Raw genomic sequence first — 23,535 nt, 5'->3', positions numbered from 1 at the left:
GGCATTGTTTCAAATGCCAAGTCACCTTTACTTGGCTTTGTTTCAAATGAAAACAATCTTCCCATATAAAATGATCAACCAAGCATTATTACACACAGCCCTCATTTGTGAAGGTACTTTTACAAAATCTGAAGAACATAATTTATATTTGTGGCTTTGAGGGACATTTTCAATTGTAGCAGAAATTCCAGTGTTTCAAAACTAAGCTCAGTTAGCCACAGGCAAATACTGAAATTCAAATACCATTTTAGGCATTTGATGTTTAGAATCCCTAAGATACTCCTAATAAAAGTACCTCAGTGTAGTAAATACAACTATATTTATTATCCACTAATGTCATGCAGACATGCACTTTATTAAAGCAATAGAAAGATTTCGTAAGAAAGTCACTTGAGCACTCTGAAACAGACTGTCAGAATAATTATGGAAAACCCACAGATAATCTCATCAACTCAATATTTAAGAAATAGACACATCCTTATACATGTTTCTTGTGAGACAAAGCAACAATATAGTTCACTGACCAAACTTTATGCTCCATGTACCTGGTGTACCAAAAACATCAAGGGTACCATAAACTCAGAATTTTGTCTTCACTGAGCAGCTCCTGCATGGAAGCACAACAGCAAAGTAATACAAAATTTGTTTGTTGAAAGATCAGTGAAGATTCTCCCTGCAAGTGCCAGTTTATTTTCATACTTGGGGAGGAATGGCTGAATAAGTAATCTCTAATCATGACTATCTACATTAAATTAAATTCTTACTACCTCAGTCTCTGCCTGTGGCCTTTCACTTTGTGAAACTATTTCAGTAGCTGGTACACAATCTACAAGGCTTTTGTTCAACTTCTCAGGTGTAGAATGTCAGGTTATAAAAATACATACATATTAAATGCAATTCCCAAGAGGAAAGAGAGTGGGTCAAGCCCAGAAATATGGTTTGCAAGCAATAACAACCCCAGTGAACAGCAATACTATCCAACAGCACTCAGGTTGTAAAGACTTCAGGTCACAAAAAGTGTTCAGTAAACCAAAATAAAAACAGGGTTTAAATAGTCTTAACTTTTTTGTTTATAAAGACAATGAAGAAGACAGACTGTTCATTAAATATAAAAGCAATTTTATAAAAACACATCAGAATTTTATTGCTTGAAGAATACAGCATATGAAAAAAGCACATGAATGTCCAAAAAGAAAGGTCACAAAAATTCAAACATTACACCATACATACCAGATGCAGTAAAATGTTAACCTGATTTCTGCATCAGAAAAGAAAGGTGTGAAAATATACCTAGTATTATTTAGAAGGAAAAGACTCATTTAAAATAGAAAGTGTGAAGGTGTTACAGTACAAATTAGAAAAGCCAACACTGCACATTAACATTGTATCACTAGACTAGATTTTCTACCTTTGGTACTTAAACCTTTACAGAAAACCACTTTCTCAGTCAAACCTTGCCTAACATATTTTATGTAATATCCAGGGAAGTTTTTTTCCTTTTTAAACTTAAACATTCAAACAAATACTCTGAGTCTTCACTGCATTACTGCATTTAAAGACATGTTCACATTTATTCAATATGCAACTTAACACATCTCAAATTTAAATCAAAAGTCACTATGTGACTGAGATCTGAATACATGCCAATTGTATCTTGTTCAGATCTTTATGTAAAAATGGGCTCACCATTTGCTGTTTGCATCCTTATGTAAACAGACTGCTGCATCCCTCCTCAAGAATTCTAACTAGAGCAACTTGCTGAGGACATAAGTTAATAAAACCATCCACGTTGTTAGAGAGCTATGGGGTCATCTACAGCAGCATGCAAGTGGCTTTTCTAGTCTGCTCAGATTAGTGTACCAGAAGATATGCCAGTATTACTTCAAGTAACACATTAAAACTCAGCAATGGACACTACTGTGCTTTATTTCAACACAAAGGACAGCTGCTCATCCATTAAATCAACAGAACTATCAAAAGGACAAGTACATAATTTCTGTTCCATGTATTGCTGCTGATCACTCTTGGGGAACAATTTATCAGAAACCTGGACTTACCTACAAACCAATCTAGTGAAGAAAATGTTGTCTTTCAACAAGGTATCTTAGTAATCCAGTGGCAATCTAGTCTGGAGAATGTTGGCATTATGCTGACAATGACTAAACAAGGTTAAATAAATTCCCTCTTTTATGACAAGCACACTGTTAGGGTCAGCTTTTGCCCTCTTGGGCTTGAATACTTAATCACTCCCAGTCACATCAGCAGAACAAACAATTTTGTTTCTTTAAGTTCCAGCTTTATATTTCAACAATATGAATAAATCTGGACTACGAAATACCATCAACAACAGTTAACATTAAACTGGAGTGAAGTAATAGAAGAGTTAGTTCTTCAAACCAGGCAGTCTTTGAAGTGAAATATTCAGTTAGGACTGTCAAAAGGATGTCATAATAAAACCATGGGTTTATTTTTTTTTCACCCCTATACAAAAAAAATTACTGAATTTGTACAACTCCTATTAAACATACCTTTTTTCCTAGCTTGGTGAAAATGTATCATTTTCAAATTTTAACAAGTGTGGTATTTGAGCATATATAATATTTATTGCCATATACATCCTCATTTTAAAAAGAACTAAGAATTCAGACTCTTCTATGCTGAACTCTACTTTTTTCCCATTAACAGATTATGTCTACTGTACCACTCCCCCAAAAAACAATTAAAAATTCTAAGCAAGATTTTATAGTTTAGTTAAAAGGGAAGAAATGCAAATGTGGATTTAGAGCTTTTTGTATAAATCTCACTATATTTTATAAACATGTTGTTTATTGTAACACTGTTTATTGATCAAATAAATGACGCACTGCTATCTAAAATTTCCATATACACCATTAAAAATCCAAAGTTGATATGATACTGAACCTTAAATCTTCAAGAGTTCAAAAAAAGACAGTTTATACATGTACAGCACACAAGAGCAGACACCCCTAGAATACCAACTGCCAGTCCACGATGCATACAAACTTACAGGTAAGCATTCATTTCACTGTTTTCATTGTGCAGGAAAAGTATTTCTTAGTAAGACAACTCAGCTGGTGATTTTCAGATATCATCTTCATCATCTTCATCCTGAGAAGATCCTGCCTGATTGGATGCACTGGCTGAGGCAGCAGCGAGCTGTGCCTGTTGAGCTGCTTGTTGCATCTGTAGCCATTCCTGCTGTGCCAGTTCTGCTTGCTGTTGTCTAGCCTAGAGATATGAATTTAATTGTTAAGGCCATACATAGCTTGTGAAGATTCTCTAGAACACATTATCTTTAAAAGTGTTTTTATCTGTACCTGCAGATTCCTTTTATATTTTTTTTTATTAATTGCACATGCAAAAACCACATCTAGAAGTACCTTAATTATTTGCACCAGGAAGTTTAGCTATATTCTCTCTTCTTCTGAAGACACCACTGTTTGGAGGCCTTACATTTACAAAAACAACAGACAGAAACTAGTGTACTTAAGTTCCACCGTAAGGACTGTGCTGAACCACTAATGAAAAATTTAACTGAGGCAAAGCAAAGGAAACTTTAGACATCAGTTTCAAGAGATCTTAACATTTAATCACAGTTCAGAGATGAGAACAGCCTTGCTTTGTTGATTACAAATAACAAAATTTCCAATTATGAAATCATCAAATTGAACCACAGAGGCACACATTATTACAAAAACAAAGCAAGCCATTATCTTACTTTGCTAAGCAATCTCTGCAAAACAGAGCTAGACAAGGTCTTCTCAAATTCAGGTATGACAACTGAGGATGGCTTTGCTACAGAAAGGTACAGTCTTTTACTGGAAAGTACAAGAGATTCTACCAAAACATTTCAAATAGTTAACTGATTAATCTTCATTTTTCTATCCAGGGTTTTCACTTGTTTTTTGATAACTCCTGCTGATTTCAACAATATACTAATTGATTGTGGTAAAGTTACAACTTCAATTTCTATTTTGAATGAACATTAAGAAAAAGTTTTCAAAATGAAAAATTTTAAGCCTTTTTTTTCCACTTTTACAAGTCATCACTAAGGCTATAATAATTTCCTTTCTAATCCTATTGCACTCACTGAATTTTCCTATTTTTTTCCAAAGCATCAAATTTTTTTACAGTTTTTCAAACTACAAGATGGCAAAAGATGATGTTTGGAAAACAATCAAACCCAGTTTTTCTACTTAGCAGTGTGAAAAAAAGGGGAGTGTTCCATTATTTTTACATAGTGTCACATTTTCCCCTGTTCTAGCAGTAAAAAGTTATTTTACAGAAGTAGAAATCACAATGAAAACTTTTCAGTATTTCAAACTTCAAGTGGTAGCACAGTTACAAGGGTTGGAAAACAATTTAAGACATTGTAGGGCTTTAGAGGAAAGACAGCAGCACCCCTACCCAGGAAAGCACAAATATTTATCAGACAGGAGATACAACAGGGCTCCCTACTGCCCCCATGCAGTGAAGTGTACAGTATACTCAGTGAGGTGATACACCTGCATGCTCCAGCAAACAGGGGCTCAGCACTTCACACTGGATGCATCACTTTGTCAGTGCCCACCCTCACTGCCTTATCCGTAATGACAACACTTCACCATTTCAGAAATGGGAAGAGAAAAAAACCCCACATGCTGAAGAATTCCATTGAGTTGGATTGACCAAGAAGCTCTATAAGCATCTGGTAAACTTAACTCATTTACTGCACAACTCCAGTGAGGAAGCCTCAAAAAAAACCCCAAATCTATCAAGACCCTTGTCTTGCACAAAAACTTAGACATGCATGAATATCAGGGTAAGCCATTCCCCTGGCTTCAAATATTTACAATCATCCATGCCAGAGTTATCAAACATTCATAACATTAACTGGCAGGTATTTTAAAACTAGAGCAAGAAGTCAGCATTAGTGTCATGCTCTAAAATATTAAAAAGATTAACACAAATAAATAAGCATGCACTTGTGTAACTATATTCAAGACTAATTACAGTACCACCAACAGCACATCACAGCTACTATTTTTGAAAAATGAGACTGTCATCCTTGAATCTAAGCAAACATTTTCCATATTACCAAACACTATTTTTAAAAGTCATTCATACAATTTTGTCAAACTGGCATGCGTCGTCTTAATTTAGAAGCTAAGGCACAGTAACAGAGGTTTAAAAAAATATACTTCAAGCTGTCATTCCTTAGAGAAGTGTGGCTTGCATAAGGTGGTTTCGGCAATTTTTTTTTAATTTATTTTTTTCAATGATACTCTGGAGCTAGTACTCCCTTAACACACCTTGGTTTTGCTGCTTTTTTATTTTGTGTATCACACTGAGTTACTTGCACAAAATAGTAAATAAAAAACAGGTACCAAACTGACTATTATTTGTAAATCTTACCCAAAATCCAAAAGCAGCCATAGTGGCCTTTCCAATGTTAGTACAGTCAAACAAGAGTTAGGCACATGTACTTGATCATAACTAGTTCACTGCAATAGCTACATGGCATGCTGAAATCTCAAATGCCTTAAAATTCATCATGCAATGAAGACTAAAGTAGCTGGCACGTTGTAAGATGAAAAACAACAGCTTCAGCAAGATACAAAGTATAGCAAAGGGGAGAGAAGGTCACAGTAATGAAACGTTAACTGAATAAGCATTTTCATCAGAGGAAATCAAAGTAAGCAAAGTGAGAAAATAAGACTCTGGCCTTGGTTAAGAGAAAAGAGAAATACCAGATAACTTTCCCATCTCTTAGTTTAGAGAATGGTCCCGTCAAACTAAGAGAATAGTGGAGAGAAAGATGGCGTAGAAAGATAAATGTATAAAATCGGGTTTTAGTCAATTAAACTGGGAGATGTTAAACTATCAGGGAAAGCTGGAAGGGGACAAGGCTGGGATGAAGAATGTGTGTGTGTGTGTTAGTGCACTATTTGCAGGCAAATGCTTTTTCCATGCCTCAATGGCCTCTTTAAAAATGTATGCATGAATTCACTCAGTTACACTCTTGCCAAGAATAAAGTTTCTTTCCAATTATAAAAAATAACATTTGTGCACTGATGGTCAGAAACAGAAAAGCTATTTTCACTTTTTAATGCTTCAAAACTGGTCATTTCCTAGAACACCAGCTGTTATTCTTTTACTTCCCTCAACTGAGTAATTCTTAATGTATTCTCCATGATAGACTGGAAATACCCAAATAGCACCAAAACCCCATGCTTTTTAAACCTAGAATATGAAATAGGTTCACATATGAAGTCCTATATGTCAAATCACAGAAGTATCAAGTAGCAGCATCTTATTTGTTGACTTCACATTCCCCAGTTCAAACAGGCCAAGGCCAATAGCATCTTAGATGCCACATCAATTCACAAAGAAGGGGATACTTCTTGAGGTGTGCACATGTTTGTGCAGCCCTAGACCTGCAGCATTAATTATTCCAACCTCACCAGGACAAGTATTGCTCCACTTACTTGTGCAAATAATTCCTGTTGCTGCCTTAGTAGCTCTTCTTCCGGAATGCCGAGGTTCTCCAAGCGTGAACTGGCCTTTCTTCTCTTTAGTGCTACTGTTTTGCATTCTTGTAAGACTTCTTTTACTTCACTGATATAGGAGCCAAACCCCAAACTTTCTAGTGCTAGAAAGAGAGAAAGAAGAGACATTGTTTACCTTTTACAAAGTTTTTGATAATAGATGTTGACTTGTTTATTAAAAAGAAAAAAAGTAAAACACATGATAACTTTCCTATCATCTGGTGACAAAAATCTCTGCTCTTAAAAAGACCTAACAGCTATTTCCACCCCCCCCGCCCCCCCCTTCTGCTATGTCCTTTAGGAATACATGTTTTTAGGCTAAAAACATTAAGGTTTGTCAAGTACAACCAAAGAAGCTTGCACTTGCAGAGGATTCAAGGCTTTCAGATACACTTCGCTAGAGATAGGCATTATTCTCCAAAAGACATCTTTTTCCCATCTTCTCTACATTAGAATCAACATAATTTATACAGCTAAGAAGTCCTTCCTATCTGAATTATGTCTTGGAGATTCTACTTTTCCAGTTTTCGCAAGTCTTCAGTAGAAGGTAAATTAGCAACCTAAACCAGAGCAAAAGTGATGCATGTAAAATGATCACAGATCCTTCAATAAGGCAGAAATAAATAATATTATGTCGGGTTGCCAAATTTTAGCTTTTGACTTTTAGTATCTAAATTCCTATATATAAAATGTATAGTTCACACATAAAATGTATAGTTCACACATATAAAGCTATATTATGTATGAGCTTCTTATTGTTTTATTTTTTAACACAACCACTTCTATTTATCTCCATGTTAAAATGGATTCAGAAACTAAAATCTTGCACTTTTATCTGCCCAAAGAAATCTGCAATGCAGCTATATCCTGCAACAACAGTTTTTTTTAAGGAATGCAATGGGAGCAGGAAGGATTATAAAAACCCAGGTAGCACATGTGACAAAAGGCACAGTTTCCTCATGCACCATTTACTGTGACATGCCTCCACACACACCCTAAGTGAACCTATTATAGAATATACTAGAAACATTACATAAACACCAATTATACTAGAAACAAGTATCAGTTTAATAAAAAAACTGGTTAATTTCAAGCATTTACACAATTCAGAGTTTACAATACAAGAGTTGTTTTAACTTTTATCTTAATTTCAACCTTTTGTGACAAGCTATTCAAGAAATAGCACTAAACTGCACAACAGCAATCAACAACTTGTTACACACAAGATCTTAGTTACAGTAACTCGGACAATATTCTGACACTAATTTCATAAGCAACATTTTCCTACCCATAATTACAGCAGCATGTCAATGTACCATAATCTAAACAATAACCCAAAGGCATTCTCTAAGATTTTGGCTTCCAACCTGTTCTCAGGGACACAACTCACACACTGTCTTCTTCAACAGGGCTGCCGGTGCTGCTACCTAGTCATATAGCACCACCATCCCTTTAAAGAGAACACCTGGCAAAGGAATTTACATAATACTTATTTCTTTAAAAAAATAAAGTTAAAAGACAAACTGATTTAGAGATAATCAAATTACTTCAGAGACAGTATGCTGGTTCAGCCTCAGCCCACACACAGACACTGGAAACGCTTTTTCCAATTAACCCACCGTTTCCAGGAGAATTACCAAAAATTACCTTCAGAAACTTGTTTCATCCAGCCTCAGCATAAAGGAGGCAAATCCGTGTCTCATAGTCCTGAACTGGTAATCTTAAAAATCTACAGATATTTTAAGAACTCATTCAATTTTAAAATGTAAACTGTATATACAGTAAACCTTTAAAAGTTATACTTATTAAACCAAACTGAAGAAATATACAAGTCTAACATCACTAAGACAAACCACCATAGCAAAACCAGAGGTGTTTGTCTAAAGACCAGGGTTGGCAATCTGCTGCATCAGAACATGAACAACTGCCAAATCTGAAGTTAACAGCAAGATGTGTTTTTACAGAAATTTTAAGTGGTCCTTAAAAGAAAATACATTAATGGAAAGAACTTTAAATTGTGTATTGAATATAACATAGACACACACAAAAATAAATTTCAAAACCCCTATGTGACACAACCAAGACAGATTTTTACAATTATTCAATATAACAAAGCCATGAAGAACCATATATGCCTCATCAATCTACTGCATCAAAATTCTACTGGCTGTGAAACAACGTACAAAATTTACCATCTTCTTGAAGCACATCAAAGCTTTACCAAACACATGAATGGAAGGAATATGGATCTCTATACCAGCATGGTGCTAAAATGTGGGACAGATGATTACTACTTTATCAGAGCTGCTATTTCACCAAAACTCAAAGCCTTTCTATTTTTTGAGTCTGAAACATACCATCCTACCCAGATTGCTGAAAACTAAGTATCTTACTGAGGCTAGAATTATCCTACCAAATGTAAACAGCTGAATCCCAAAACACAGCATTTGGGGGAATAACACAACTCATATTTACAAATCACAATTATCCTTTCCCCAGTTTCCTCCTACTCTTAATGACTGCATGAAGGTGCAGGTCTCTTGAGTAATCAGTGACACATAGTAATACTTCTATTTTATTCAATCAAATAATTAATATCTGAGACTTTTAAATTTTTATGCTCCTCAAGGAAAAAAGAACTTCCAAAATAAAATCCTAAACATGAACAGTTGTGTGGAATTTTTTTTTTTAATTAAGTGATAATATACACAGTCAGTATCCTAACAGTCCATGAAAAGAAGCTACAAGATTTGACATCAATCCACAATCTACCTTACTGCACAACAGTTCCATGTAGACCAAGTAATCAAAGTAACCCACTCCAGAAAACAGTGATTTTACGAGTCACCATTTTCAGAATTCAACGAAAATTTCATTTCTCATAAGAAGCCTGCTTTTTCACAAGCCATACAACATTCAAATTATTCTAGTTTCTGTTCCAGGATGGAAGAACATTCATTTGCTTACTAGAGCTGCAGATTCACAGCTGGGTTTCTAATGGAGGAATTCAACAATAAATGTGATCTCCACTTAAAACTATTACATAGCCTTGACACTTTTGGGTACCCTCCAAGAAAGCTGTCTTGCATTTTGTTACCAATAGTGAGTGCTTGGCATAGTCTGACTACATCTATCAAATCAGATCTCTAATGGGATGCGAGAAGCCTCTGCTTTCCTTTTCCTATGCTGTTGACAGCACTGTGCCAGTCAAGTGTTTGTGCTACCACACAATAAAACACAGCAAGGACCTCATCCATCTGAAGCATAACCCAAGGGCAGAGAGAGTTCTTGCTCAGCTTGGCAACACAATCATTGTAAGAGTGCAGCAAAGGAAGGAGTGTCTCAAGCACCACCATGCCGAACACCTAAGCACAGTGGCGAAGCGCAGTTTCACATTACCTCTAACACAGTCCAATGGCAGAGTGTCTCCAACTGCAGAGTGCCTCCTTCCCCTTCCTCTGGACCAGCAAAATACTCTTTCTGCTTCTTGTTCCCAACCCAGTAACTTCTTGTTTACGGCCCCAGTCAGCCAGCAAACTCACCTGAGAGGGAACCGCGCTCTGCCCTAAATTCTCAAAAGCCACAGGGTCAGTTGTATCTGCAATTGCCAGATCCAGATCTCAGAGGGTACAAAAAGATTCCTTTTGGCAGCACCTTGTGCTTAGGCTGGACCAGGTGTGATGTGATGGCCATTAGCCTCACTTGACTTCTAAGCATTCAGAAGGAAAAACGTGGATGGCCACAACAAACAGATTTCAATTGCCTAATTTGTTAGCATCATTGCCATGAAGCTGCATTAAGAGGCATTCAAAATAGCAAGTATCTTCAATGCATGAAGATGGATGAAAATGCTGAAATACTCTGTACCTATACACACAATCAATGTTTCCAAAACGGGAGACCTAAACCCTCAAACCTCACAGTGGGATCATTTGCCAACTGACCAGCATCTGAAAGGAACTAATAGCAAATACACCTCCCTAAACATAAGCAGAGCAGAAAATCCCAGAACAAAGACTTCCATCTCTAGAACATTACAAAAATGGATACACTGCAAGATTTTACTAGAAAGTATAGATTTAATCTGAAAATAACTTTTCCTAACTCTAAGATGTGGTAACACAAGGACATAGAACCCAGCAAAATACTTGGCATGGGACCACCTGCTGATGTTATGCAAACTCACTTTAGCTTCAATTTGTATTCCAAAAAACCCACACTAAGCCTACGACAGCAAGAGGTAAAATCTTTTCTACGGACTACCACTACCAAGCACAAAATACTTTCATACATAAACTCTTTATTGCCCTCAGCCTTAAAGATCAGGTCTATTCCTGTGTTAAGAACTAACCTCAAATGTTTTTTGTGGTGACTTGAAGAAACTATCCTTGTATTAAAGAGCATCACACCTAAAGTATGCTTCCATGTGCAAGCACAGGTTTTACTCTTTACATCCTAGGCTTCTGTGATGGAGCTACTTTGCTAAACTTTCAAGCTTACGTGAATTTTATTTAATACTAAAGCTCATACCTACTCCGTATTTTCTTTTGCTGTTCATGACCCAGTCAAGTACTGAAACCTCTTCTGGTGAGCAAGCTAATAAATTTCAAACAATCAATTTTTTTTTGTTTGTTTGTTTCAAACAGCAAATATTGCTAAAAGAAGTATCAAACAACAGTATTTTTTTTAACTCACTTGATACCATCACAGTCCTGAAAATAGCTCTACTACAAATGCTGCTGTTAATATCTCTCCCAGGCAGCAAAGTACTCTTCCACTACTGGTGCTATTAATTTGTTTGCAGCAGATACTGGTATCAACAACCCTGACTCGACAAGCAAAGCAAATTAGTTCTGACAAAAGATGCCTAATGCAGACTTCAGGATGAGGCAAGAAAACTCCTTATTTGCGACAGAATAGAAAGAAAAACAAACGAGACACAGAGAACTCGCCTTTTATTCAAGCAAGGGGAAGTCAACAGCAGAGAAAGATACAAGGACATAGGTCACGTTTAAATGCTTTTTGCAACAGATACGAAGATCCAACATTAAACAATAAGACTGTAAGGACAGCCCTAAAGAAATATTACAGTCTTTAGAGATTCCAGACAAGACTACCATGGAATAAAGCCTGGGCCCCACATAATCAATCTCCAACTAGAAAGACATTCAATACATTCAGAACCTTAAAACACGCTGCATAACCATTCGAAAAAGCAGACCTCGTTTTACAGGTACGAAAAAGAGGAAGAGATTTGGTGACTCAGAGATTTGGTCACTCAAAGCATCACAGGCTTCTCTAAAGCACAAAACCACAGCTGGTCCTGAGCACACGCAGCAGCCGCTCTAACCACACAAAGACAACCTTCCTTGCAGTGTGACTGGCAAGCCGGACAACACACGCTTTTCCTCCACACCCTTACGAGACCCTGCCTTTTGTGTTCTACAGAGCTACAAGCAAACGGAGAGGAAAAAGCGGCAGCGGGACAGGAGCGGCTCACAGGTGACCGACCCGGCAGCGGCACAGCGGCCGCGGAAGCTCACCTTGTATGACATGCTCCGGGGAGATAGTCTTCTTCTCCGATTTGTTGCAGATCTCGTTGGCCTCGGAGGAGATGAGGTGGATGAATTCAGTGCAGCAGTTGACCACCAGCTCCCGGGCGTCGTTCGCCACGCGGACGTTGGGCAGCGTCTCTTTGATCATCTTGTTGATGGCAGCCCTGGGGATGGTGAGGTCGTCGTCGTTGCCGGACGACGAGGCCATCCTGGCTGCGCTCGGCTCACGGGCTGCGCTCAGCGCCCGCGCGGGGCTCCAGGGCGCGGGGACCCGGCGGGGGCGGGCGGGGCCGCGGGGGGCGACGTCGAGATGGGGCGGGGGGCGGCGGGGGCCGGGCCGGGGGTCGCTGCCGGACCGGGGGGTCGCGGGGCCGGGAAGCGCTGCTCGGGCTCAGGGCTCCCTCGGCTGCGGCGCCTGCCACTGCCGCCTCCGCCACATCCTTCGGCCACCGGCGCCGCCGCCTTATGACCAGACTGAGGGGAGGCGAGCGGCGGAACGCCCCGCGCCCGGCGCGGCTCGGCTCGGCTGGCCCCGGCCGTGCGGCGGCCGCGAGGCGGAAACGCTCCGACTCCGGCTCAACCTGCGAGGGACGGCGCTTCCGCCGGAAGCCGGAACAGCTTCCGCCGCCGGGAGCCCCGGAAGGGCCGCGGCGCCACGTGCGGCAGCGGCGGCAGCGGCGGCGAGGGGTCCTCCAGCCGCCCCCCTCTGCCAGGAGCTGTGCTCGGGCCCGGGCCCAGCCCCGCCTGCCCTTCCCCTGGGTTCCCACTGTAGCAGGGCATCTGACAGCCCCGGCAAGTTCGTTCCCAAAGCAGGATGAGCTTGGCGCTTCATCCGCAGTTTATTCACGACTTGCAGCCGTGGCTGGTTTTCCTCGGCATCCATCTCTTACACTGTATTTTCTGGTTTCATTCACTCCGTAACCAGTAGTGTGAGGGTTGTATGAGACAGAATTAGCCCCACAACAATGGTGTTTGTGGAAGGCCCATTAAAACCCACGGTCCTGGTCGTGCCTTGGTGTGTGCTGCAAAGGAAAACTGCCCAGGAATGCAGCCCAGCCCAAGCTGCAAGCCCAAGACAACCGCAGCTGAGCGACACTGAGGGGCTTGACAGGCCCAGCCCTTCTGTGGATGTCTCTGTCCAAGCCGTACCCTGTGCTGACCCTCACCAGGTGGCGATGACATCTCGGGCTGCAGAGGGGCGATTTGCCAGGCTCCCTTCAGCCCCAGCAGCACTCTCCTGTCATTTAATTCCTGCTTTCTCCTAGCTGCTGTTCCCACCTCTGCCAGCCATACGTTGATGCTGGGCTGCGGGCACTCGGTGTTTTGCAGGAGGTCTGCGTTAGGAACATACTTGGGGTCTCCAGCTGCGCACAGGGGCTGCTGCAGATGCTGTTGTCCCCTCGGTCCCCTGCCTGCTGTCCCAGGGAGGCCCCTGCACAACCCCTGCACCTTGGGCCCCACCAAACGGGTCACAAGTGCAGACCAAGCCCTGCCTTAGCTGCAGTGTTTGATACCCGCGGGATCTTGGAGCTCCTTTAGGGAGAGGCAGGGCAGGGCAGGGCAGGGCAGGGCAGGGCCGCTGCAAGTCCCGGCACGGAATTAGATTTTTGGCTTACTGAGAGAGTATTGAAGGAGAGAGAAAAACAGTTCCTGCATCCCGAGTGAGCTCCAGCTGGGCTCTGTGGGTGAGACAAGGACAGCTGCTGGAATGTGCTGAGAAACTGCAGCCTGGAGGCCCGAGGGACACTTGGCCTTCCCCTCAGCCCGGGCAGCACCGCGGCGAGGCCGGAGGTCAGGGAACAGGAATGCCAGGCAGGAACAGCACTTCAGCCCAAGCACCCTGCTCGGCCTCAGCTGACTTGTAGGACTGGGCTGAGAAAAAGCAAGGGGAAAGACCTGTTCTACGTGATAGAATTTGACACATGCTTATTAGGATAGCTTGGAACAAGAGGGCTCTGTCAGACACTCTGGGAACTGAAGGCATTTAATGGATTGACATTACTTGTTACTGACAATAGTTTGTTTTCAAAAAGTAGTACCCAGACAGTAAGAAGATATTTTATTTTAAGATGCTTTAAAAAACACTTTATTGTTCCCTATGTGCAATATCCTAGTAACCATTGCATATAAAGGAAGCATTCAGAATATTGTAATAAATATATATGAAAAATAAATATTCTACTTGTTACATTTTAAGATTGATGAGAGTTTCTCTTATGTTGCTGATAAATAGATCAGACTTCTGGAAATCAGAATGCCAGTGTGATTGAGGGATTACTATACTGATTCTATCCTAATAAGTAAAAACATATTTTTACGATATTAAGAATCTAAATAGTTTGCATACTATATATTATATTCTGGTACGTGAAGGGGGTCAGGTTAATACTGAATACACAAATATCAGTCAGTGTTCATGTTCCTAAGAAAACATCTCTGGAAAAAGCAAACACTAAACAGAATAAAACTACAGTTAGAGGATTTTAATTGCAAGGTTCTGCAAACTGTAACATTCAAGAGATACATATTGAAATTAATATCTCAGCTAAGCTCAAACATCTTGCGTGCTTTTTCATACTTACAGAACAAAGGCATTTGAATAACAACATACTGTGTCATCAGTAGCTATAAGAAGTAATTCCAATTTGCATTATATAACCTTATACTTATTGTGAAGGTTTTCCCAGGTCAAAGCTCTTCCTGCTTCTCCACCGTAGCAATTTGATGAAGTTGAGACTTGCACTGAAGATTTTGTCATGCTGAAAAACCATTTTGTAGAATATGTCAATGGGTAGATCCCCATTTGGATCTGCATACTTCAGAGTTGTCATTGGAGTATACAAGGTGTTGGTCTGATGGCGAAAAGGTGGGTTTTCTGCAAGAATTATCTTTACTGTATGCTGTAGAAAAGGAGAAATAGAATTTTTAAAGAACTTTTACCAAAATAGTAAAGTAAAAACCCAATTTTCAGTTAAACTGTGGAAAAGTAGAATAAAGTGCTAGAATTACATAAACCCCTGTATACAGTTTTAATAGAACTTCATTAGAAATTCTTCTTAAAATATTTAAAGGCCATAAGAAGTATTTATTATTTATTCTTAGGTCTATTTCTGTTTCTCTATACCATGGTGATAGCATTTGACACCTAAGTATCCTGAGTAGTCTTCCAAATCATTGTGGCTTATATGTCCACAGTAGGTAGATCCTCTCTTCTTCAGTTCACTGGGAAAGGATCAGGACAGTGCATTTTGCAGCAAGATCTGGGAATCTTCAGTTGACACTGAAGTTATTCCTTACCAGCAAATGCCTCGTCCCCTCCCACAGCTTGCCTAAACTTCTCTTCCTGCAGGAAGCCCCAAGCACCAGAAACATCCATGTTGCTTTTATTGTGCCTTGGTGGTCTGAGGTGGCTGAGTGAACTTCCCTTAGTGGAGAGATTATGAGTGAGATGGAGAGGACAGAGCTTTTACCAGTGGTGGGAACCCTGTGTGGGTGTATGGTAACAATGCAGAATATTCAGACTACACCAGAGGATGTAAAGGGGATCTAATATCTCAGTGGTATTTAAATTACAATTCGTAGTTGTATTCAATACTTCAAAATGAACATTCTTTTAATATTTTGTAGGCTTTTGCTTAAAGATTCTCTTGAATTTTTAAAAACACTTTTTAATTTAATTTGTGTTTAGTACATTTAATTAAATCTAATACTTCTACCAGAAAAACCACCAACCAACCACTGCATTCATAAATTACAAAGAAAAAAATTTTAAAAGGAAGAAGAATTTTTTATGAGTTACCTCTGCAACATCTTCAGCACTTTGTCCCAGGCTCTGGAAAATTTGTTTGTAATTTTTAAGGTAAATATTAGTAAACATCTCAGCTGTTTCTTCATCTGCAGCTGAAAGATCCATTTTCATTCCATCTTCAAACACTTTTCTTTCAAACTCTGTAACCACTGGGCCTGGTTCAATCAAACTTAACCTGTTCAGAAAAAAAGGTCTACTGGTTGTTGACTATCCTCCATGGAAAATACACCTAATCCTTCTCCAAATGCAATACTGAAGAGTTGCACTAGCAAACAGTATATAACAGTACCTTCTGTAAAGGTAATCCATTGCCTTTATTGCTCTCCTGCTCCTCCTACCCATCCACATATAGTAGTAGAAATTTGCATAGTTTAATTTTCAGAGAAGTGCTGTAATTTAATTCACAACATGAGTGCAGTTGTTACCTGCTGTCTCGTGGCTCTGGAATCTAAGGGTGATTTATTCACAAGAACTTTCCAGATACTAAGAAAATTAAGTAATGGATGGTAACAAAATTCATTACTTTCTGGACAAAATCCTGCATAGGTTTCTTTGTTCCTCATGATAATACTAGAAGTAGCTGAAAGAGATGGGGGAACTGCCCAAACATGGATTTTCTTTGTCAAGATGTTAGTGTTACATAATTTAAGATCCCACCACTGTATATTAATAAAATACAATATAGAGACTTTTACTGTGGGTGGACAGATTCTGGCTGCTGCCAAATCTGAAAAAATTGATTTTGTTCAGTAGCATATTATAGCACATCACTGAAAGACAGTCAGGTTTTTCCTGGTTCTTTTCTCAGGCAGTAATAATTCCCAGCCACGGTGTTTATCAAAACACTTTTTGGGACTGGGCCTCTTATTAGACTTGAGTTCTTCAAGGAGTGTTCTAAAGGCTCTTCTTTAGAATTAAATCAAGCTATTGATCTTCACAGCAGAATTCCAGTTACTGCTGGAATTAAAGCCTTTTCTCTTGCATCACCCTTCCCATTAGACCTTGAATTTTTCCTATTATGCTTCCTCATTTTAACCTCCTTTTTGCTGTGTCTTATACTCTTGAAATCTCATTATGAATTGTGGTATATCCTGTGTATCATTATATTTATTTTAAATCCCTCCAAACTTTGCAGAGCAATATGCAGAATCACAGTTTTGTCTCTGAAATTCCACAACAGCAGCTGTCCTTTTTTCCACAAGGCCTAAATGCTTAGGCACACAGAGATGCAATGGACATTTACCAGTTGTTGGACGTTGCACAAAGAACAGTAGCAGAATTACATGAGTGTGAACACACATGTGACAAATCAAACCTGAAGTCCCACAGATGATGAACAGGACCAGTCACTTAAGTACTGTCTAAAATGTTAGGAATAGTACACCACACTTCTCACTTTCCTCCCACCTCCCTTCATTCCAGGTATCTCACCTTGTGTAACACTCTGATGGATTTGCACTTGCTCAGTCTCTGTGATGGGCCCTGGAACTTTTTTATCTGTGAATTGCCTAAGAAGACCACTATCCTTTCTAAGGAAAAGATCACAGGTCAATCTTGTAATTTTATTCCTGTGATATTATATGTAAGAATCTGTTTTCAGAAGTGTTACATTAACTGTATTTTATCCAAAGCTAAATAGCCTTTAACTGTTCAAGAGAATGTTTATTTTAACATTTAGATCTTTTTATTTGCTCATATAATGTGAAGAGTGTGAGGATTTCTATGCCTTTTGTGATGTACAGTTTTCAAGGGCTTCTCAGTCTGTTTAGCAGCAAGCTTTAAAAATTTTTTCCTGCCTCTGAATATATTTTAAACTATCTAAAATACAACTGACACCAGTGGATCAATACCATTTGCACCGGTGGATCAATGCCATTTACACCAGTGGATCAATACTTACTGCAGTTTGAACTTGAGTGCTTGTATAGCTAAACTTTCGCAGAATCCTTCCACAGCAAACTTAGATGCAGCATAAACATCATTAAATAAGATGCCTGATGGTACAAATAAAACATCCTGAGAATGTGATTGTATCCAACATATTAATAGTTTAATTTTTAAAACTCATGTGTTTTCCCAAAATTTCTACAGTCTTGCTGGGTAAACATTAGAAAAATCCTTGTGTATACTGAATCCAAAAACTAATTTTTGCCTATGTTCTCAAAACTGCTTAGTCTATAAAAGATGCTTGACTAATGCTTTTCCTCCCCCTAGCTGATGCTGTGGTCTCCTTGGATGATAGTATTTTGTAGTCTAAGATATGAAAGTGTCTGTACATATAATACCATCTGCATTATTTATCAGCAAGACTTTAATTGGCTGTAGATGAACACAAAGGCTGAATATAATGCAGGAGATACAACTGTGCAAGAGATCCAGCTTGCATCTGAGTGATTTATAAAAAGCACTACATCAATCCATTTAGGTGGAGGCTAAGTGTTGTATTAAAATAGCAATTCTTGGAGATTGATGGAGGACCCTTGCTCACCAGAATAATCCAGGTAAGATCAATGTCACAGCTGTAATAATTGAAAAACAATACAGCCAGACAGGATGGGACATGAGAGTAGGAATATCATTATCTGTCACTAAAATTTGACTCTCGAGTGTTATGAGATGAGAAACTTTACAAAAAGGTGGTACAGTTGTCTGGGATTGGATTTTATTCTATTATTATTGTGCAGAGTGTAGTAAGCATGTTTGTCTGTTCCCATAATTTTTTCCAAGAGGAAAGAGAAAAGTAATGCTAAGCCCTGTTTTCCAGATAATAAAAATACAACAATAAATTTTTTTCAAATTATAGAGTTTAAGTTAAAACTCTAAAAAAATGCAGGTTTTGTTGTTAAAATGCTGTGAGGGTAGCTGTATAGTAACAAACTACCTGAATGCATAAAACCCATCAGGTGCTTTTTATAGTTGGAACTTCAGCATTACAAAGCGCAAGAGTCAGATATGCTAGCTCCTACTTTCTTTTTCTTTAATTAAAAGAGGAAAGCTTTACATTTTGAATACTGAACTATTAGTTCAAGCAAACAGAAAAACCAACTTTACCTTGTATTCCCATAACACTGCTTATTATAACTATATGCCCACTCTTTCTCCTCTTCATGTCAGGCAAAATCTCCTTCAGGAGTCGAACCAGGCCGAAGAAGTTGGTATCCATCACAGTTTTCATTTCCTCTATGGTCTGACATTCAATAGGTCCAATGAGCCCCATTCCAGCATTGCTCACTGCACAAAATGGGAGACAACAACAAGCAAAAAACCTACATAAACATAAACTAGTAATCTTTACCGGAAAGCATTTGAAAGTAATGTGAGGACTAAGGGTTAAATGATCCTAAATAATCCTTAAAGAAAGGATTAAAATATGTTAGTCACTAAAGCTTTCCAAATACACTTGACATTTCCATATGTCTTTATTTTAAATTATGCTTTTAATCAAATTATCTAGTACTTTGCATTTTAACTAATTTATTTCTGATTAGACCTTTTTTAAAAAAATATAAAGGGATTACATTAAAATGAGTCAAGAAATACCTGTATTTGTTTATAATTGAGTATTAAGAATTGGAAGATACAGTCAATACCCATATTGAACAGAAATATTCAAAAAGTGATAGAACAAGCCATATTTTGGTCTGGTTTTTGGTTTATTAACATTCATATCTTCAATAGGAAGTAATCCCCCAACAAAATAAACAAACTAAAACACACACTTCCATTGATTTTTATTTGCCTCCTGGATATTTATAAGTGGGGAATGATGATAGGACTGGCATTCTTCTCTAGAAGTAATAGGTCAAACTAGAGTATAATAAATTTTGTAGAAACAGTTGTTAAGCACTGCTTTAATAATTAATCAGAAAAAAGGCAGGTCCATAATTTTCTATTTGGTAAGATTTAATAGCTGATGGTGTAAGCATTTCTATCTTACTAAGATACTAACATTTATTTTTAGCAAAACAGTATGAAAACACTTTTTGCTGAATAATTTGTAAAGTACAATTTCAATTCTCAATACAAAATGGAAATATCCTTATTTTCTTTGCATTTATTCTTTTACTTGCTAATTCCCAAATGCTGTTGCTTTCTTAGTGCAGACAGCTGTTACCTTCATTGTAAAAAGGGCTATGCTCCATCAATAGAAAGTCTTGCTCATGAAGGTGCCAGTTTAGGCAAAATTTCTCACATTTACTAAAAAAATATATCATTTTATCCAAGACACCTACCTGTGATCAAGTTTCTCCTTTGTAAACAGGGAAAACAAGCTTCCCTACTTCATAGAAGCAGGGTGAGATTTAATCCACTCATGTCTGCATGAAGTCTTAAGAACCTTGAACCGAATATACTATGTAATTATTGTTACTTTGATAGTTTAAAAAATACACGAATGAAACTTCTCCAGGGTATTTGAGATGGTTTATAGAAATCTGGTATCTGTTCATAGCACACACATCCTGTACTTGCCTAGGACATCAATCCTTCTGTCAGGGATACTATTCACACAAGTTCTAATAGACTGTTCATCACAGACATCCAGTTGTTTAATTTCGAGGGTTTTGCCCAGCCTGTGGCCTGCAGCTTCCTCCAGTGGCTCTTTCTTGGCCAGATTCCGCATTGTGGCGTACACTGCAACACACCAGAAGCAACACTTACCAGAAATAAAAATCTTTACTGTGGCAGTCTTACTAAGAAGTATTAAAGAACAATGGTTTCACAACCAGGTCTTAAATATCAGTGATAGAAACCAGACAAAAACTGAAAGTTAAAAAATTCTATTTTCAACATATATTGTCACTGATTTCCCAGTCTGGTTCTGAAAACTTCAAGAAATTCAAAAGAAGAATTAAACAGCCATGCATAATGAAGAACATGCAGTGTAAAAAGAGAATACTATCACCAATATATTTTAAAACAGATATCAAATTATGCCAGTAAATTGTTTTTAAGTACCCAAAACCTAATTTTGGATTCCAGATATCCCTTTTTTTTTTTTTTTAAATCACCATCAACAAATTTAGCAGAACAACCATAATTTTATTTAAAAATGGAAGACATACTTCCTGAGGTTGAAAGACTGTCTATTTTTGTAAGCTACTTCTCAAAACAGAAATTAGTTTTCTTAGTTATTATTGTAGCCTAATTACTCACAAAGCTCTAGATCTGCATCCAGTCAGTTAACAGTAAAATACTTTAAGTATGAGAGACTGAATTGCCACAGATTGCTGCCTTCACCTTGCATTCTCAATTACAGCAAATATCATGCTTTGCAGCAATAAGACAAATCCCAGCCCCTTCATTCACCCTCTTATGCCTACACAGGCTTGCAATAATGAAGTGTGCTTTAAGGAAAAAAATTGCAAATTTAGAAACTGTTTACTTAAACTCATTGTTTTGGTCATCAAATGGGCATGGGCGTGTATATGTGCAGATTTTAGCAGCCAGAAACAAAGCTAACCACAGCTGTGAATGTATACCCAAAGCAGCATAATCCTGCAGATATTTTCAGCTATTCATTTTATACTACTGTCTTTTTTCGTTGTGTCTGTGTGTAAACTATTCAGTTCCAGTAGTTGTTCCATTTCAATACAGGTAGAGAAATATCAACTGCTTACAGAAAACAGTATATTTTCACTGTATTCTCTTGACAGTCAAAGAGGAAAATGAACCAGAAACAAGTCACCAAACTGAATACAACCACCTATTAAATCACAGAGAAAACACCAGCACCATCTTGAATAGTACGTTTTGATAAAGATAAATAACAGATAGATTGTTACCTTTAAATCTTTTCTGTTCATCTTTTGCCATTTTTACTGCTAATGCCAGTCCAATTCCTGAGGAGCAACCTGTAATGAGGACATTTCTTCTTGCCATTCTTTTCACTGAGGGGTTCAATTCTTCAGAGGAGCAACAACGTAAATGTAACTACAGCATAATGTGACTGGCCTTTAATGCTATCTCCAGCTTCCCTGAGTCAACAAATCTGAAAATGCACACCTGGACCTTACATGATTAAGGGATAATCTCCAACTAAACAAAATCGAAGCAGATGCTCCTACATGTGCTTATAATCTGCATTATCAAAACTGACTATATTTAATACAAAATCTGATTAAACTATAAATTGAGGCATTTGTAAACTACACGGATTTTTTTAATAGAAAAACCAGCTTGCACAGTACTGGCAGGAAAAGCCTTGCCACAATTACAATTTGTCTGTAGTGCTAAGCCTTCCACTCACACCTGTGGAAAGTAACCTGCACCCAGAGTGGGATTCCTCTGCTAAAGCTGTTCAGAATTCCTACACCTACAGCACCCTCCTGGTTTGCAACAGATTGAGGAATGGATTTCTTCCCTGATGCCTTACTATTGTAAGAGTCCTAACAGGCATTACAGAAAAAAAAACCCAAATTGAAAAATGGGATGTGGATTCTGAAAGAGACAAGTTGTTGGACAGATTCCTCACATTTCCTTTTGGCAATGTTCCCAACCAAGAACAGAGAAAGTGAGCAAGCATGCTGCACCAAAGAACTGACAGGAAATGTTGAACAGATCAGCTTCACTACATTCTTGCTAAGACTGAAATATCTTTCAACACTTTGGTTCTGCAATTGACAAGTCAGAAATTTAAAAAAATAAGAACTAGACTGATGTCTAAGTTTTGGAAAAAATATTTTGCATATAAACTGTGGATTAAACAGAGGGGCATTTGGGCTGGCACTTAAGTGCAATTCGTGTTTAACATACAGTTACTAGGTAAGCATATGACATTCAGGAAGAAAATCAGTCCTTTGTTTCTGTCCTGAGTGACAGGAAAAAAAAAGACCTTAATAAGCAATTAGCCTTATGAATGGCATTCAGCTAACTGCAATGCCATTATACACAGTAGAATGTTTTCCAAGACTCAACAACCCCATGTTAATGCAACGCACTTCAGAAGAATGAACATAGTGTTCCAGGATTTGCATACATGTAAATTGGTTAGTAACTCAAGAAAAGTAGGACAATACAGAAATATTTAACTGAAATTATGTTCTAAAAAAAGTCCATCCTTTCCAAAAGAAATAAATTGGCTTCAACAGTATAAGTGGAATCATTAACTTCTCAGGCAAGCAACAAAACAGCAAAACATCTAAAGATTATATATAATTATGATTCTACTTATATATCAGGTTTGACCCACAGTTTAACCACATAAGTTAGTATACAGACAAAATTTTAGTGCAAATGCTATTTAGCTGATTCAGAGATTAGGCAAATTGCTTTTGCTGCTCATGCACATTTATATTTAGTGCATGTAGGAGGAGCAAATGAGGATTTATACAGTGCTAGTTAGTGGAATTCCACTAGTGTTGTGATGCAGCTGTAATTACAGATCAGTTATATTTTCCACTTGAAATCCTGGTTTGAAGGGCTTATATATTCCACTGCTTTAAAAAAAATCTGTCTGAACTTTGATGCATACACTTCTAGGCTGAAGGCAAAGTGATGTGCATAAAGAGAGGTAAAAAATAAAAGCAGTTTAATTTGCAATTATTGCACCGGTCAACCTAATTCTGAGGTTTTTCCTTTACAGTTATGTACAGAAAGAAATAGCTTGATTTAAAACACACAATAT

At 38.2% G+C, this 23,535-nt stretch overlaps 2 protein-coding genes across 3 annotated transcripts; both read right to left on the bottom strand.

The window, feature by feature from the left end:
- Positions 1 to 336: 336 nt before the first annotated feature.
- Positions 337 to 12,392, bottom strand: DR1 (down-regulator of transcription 1). Its single transcript, XM_010409124.3, has 3 exons — positions 12,092 to 12,392; positions 6,489 to 6,652; positions 337 to 3,249 (listed from the first exon to the last, which is right to left on the bottom strand). The coding sequence occupies exons 1-3, from the start codon at positions 12,309 to 12,311 to the stop codon at positions 3,103 to 3,105; spliced, it is 531 nt and encodes a 176-aa protein (XP_010407426.1). The 5' UTR covers positions 12,312 to 12,392; the 3' UTR covers positions 337 to 3,102.
- Positions 12,393 to 14,139: 1,747 nt separating this feature from the next.
- LOC104695345 (retinol dehydrogenase 8-like) lies at positions 14,140 to 21,906 on the bottom strand. Of its 2 annotated transcripts, none has more exons than XM_019291795.3 (6): positions 21,695 to 21,906; positions 20,382 to 20,543; positions 18,963 to 19,142; positions 17,812 to 17,905; positions 15,903 to 16,104; positions 14,140 to 15,003 (listed from the first exon to the last, which is right to left on the bottom strand). In XM_019291795.3, exons 1-6 carry the CDS (start codon positions 21,789 to 21,791, stop codon positions 14,770 to 14,772), a joined length of 969 nt encoding a protein of 322 aa, XP_019147340.1. In that variant the 5' UTR covers positions 21,792 to 21,906; the 3' UTR covers positions 14,140 to 14,769. The 2 variants fall into 2 exon arrangements, with proteins under 2 accessions (XP_019147340.1, XP_010407424.1); XM_010409122.4 differs by having other exon boundaries at positions 15,903 to 16,086; positions 21,695 to 21,888.
- Between the last annotated feature and the right edge of the window lie 1,629 nt (positions 21,907 to 23,535).

This window comes from Corvus cornix, chromosome 8, assembly GCF_000738735.6.
Source record: "Corvus cornix cornix isolate S_Up_H32 chromosome 8, ASM73873v5, whole genome shotgun sequence".
In the NCBI taxonomy this organism is placed as follows: Eukaryota; Metazoa; Chordata; class Aves; order Passeriformes; family Corvidae; genus Corvus; species Corvus cornix.
This window is presented reverse-complemented; position numbering and strand designations above follow the sequence as displayed.

Coding starts and splice junctions, on each gene's coding strand:
- DR1 (XM_010409124.3), bottom strand. CDS start 12,311: ATGGCCTCGTCGTCCGGCAACGACGACGACCTCACCATCCCCAGGGCT. Junction 6,653..12,091: donor CCCGGAGCATGTCATACAAG/GTGAGCTTCCGC, acceptor CTCTCTTTCTAG/CACTAGAAAGTTTGGGGTTT. Junction 3,250..6,488: donor AACAGGAATTATTTGCACAA/GTAAGTGGAGCA, acceptor TCATATCTCTAG/GCTAGACAACAGCAAGCAGA.
- LOC104695345 (XM_019291795.3), bottom strand. CDS start 21,791: ATGGCAAGAAGAAATGTCCTCATTACAGGTTGCTCCTCAGGAATTGGA. Junction 19,143..20,381: donor CAGAAGGATTGATGTCCTAG/GCAAGTACAGGA, acceptor CATTTTGTGCAG/TGAGCAATGCTGGAATGGGG. Junction 15,004..15,902: donor GTGCTGAAGATGTTGCAGAG/GTAACTCATAAA, acceptor CCTTTTCTACAG/CATACAGTAAAGATAATTCT.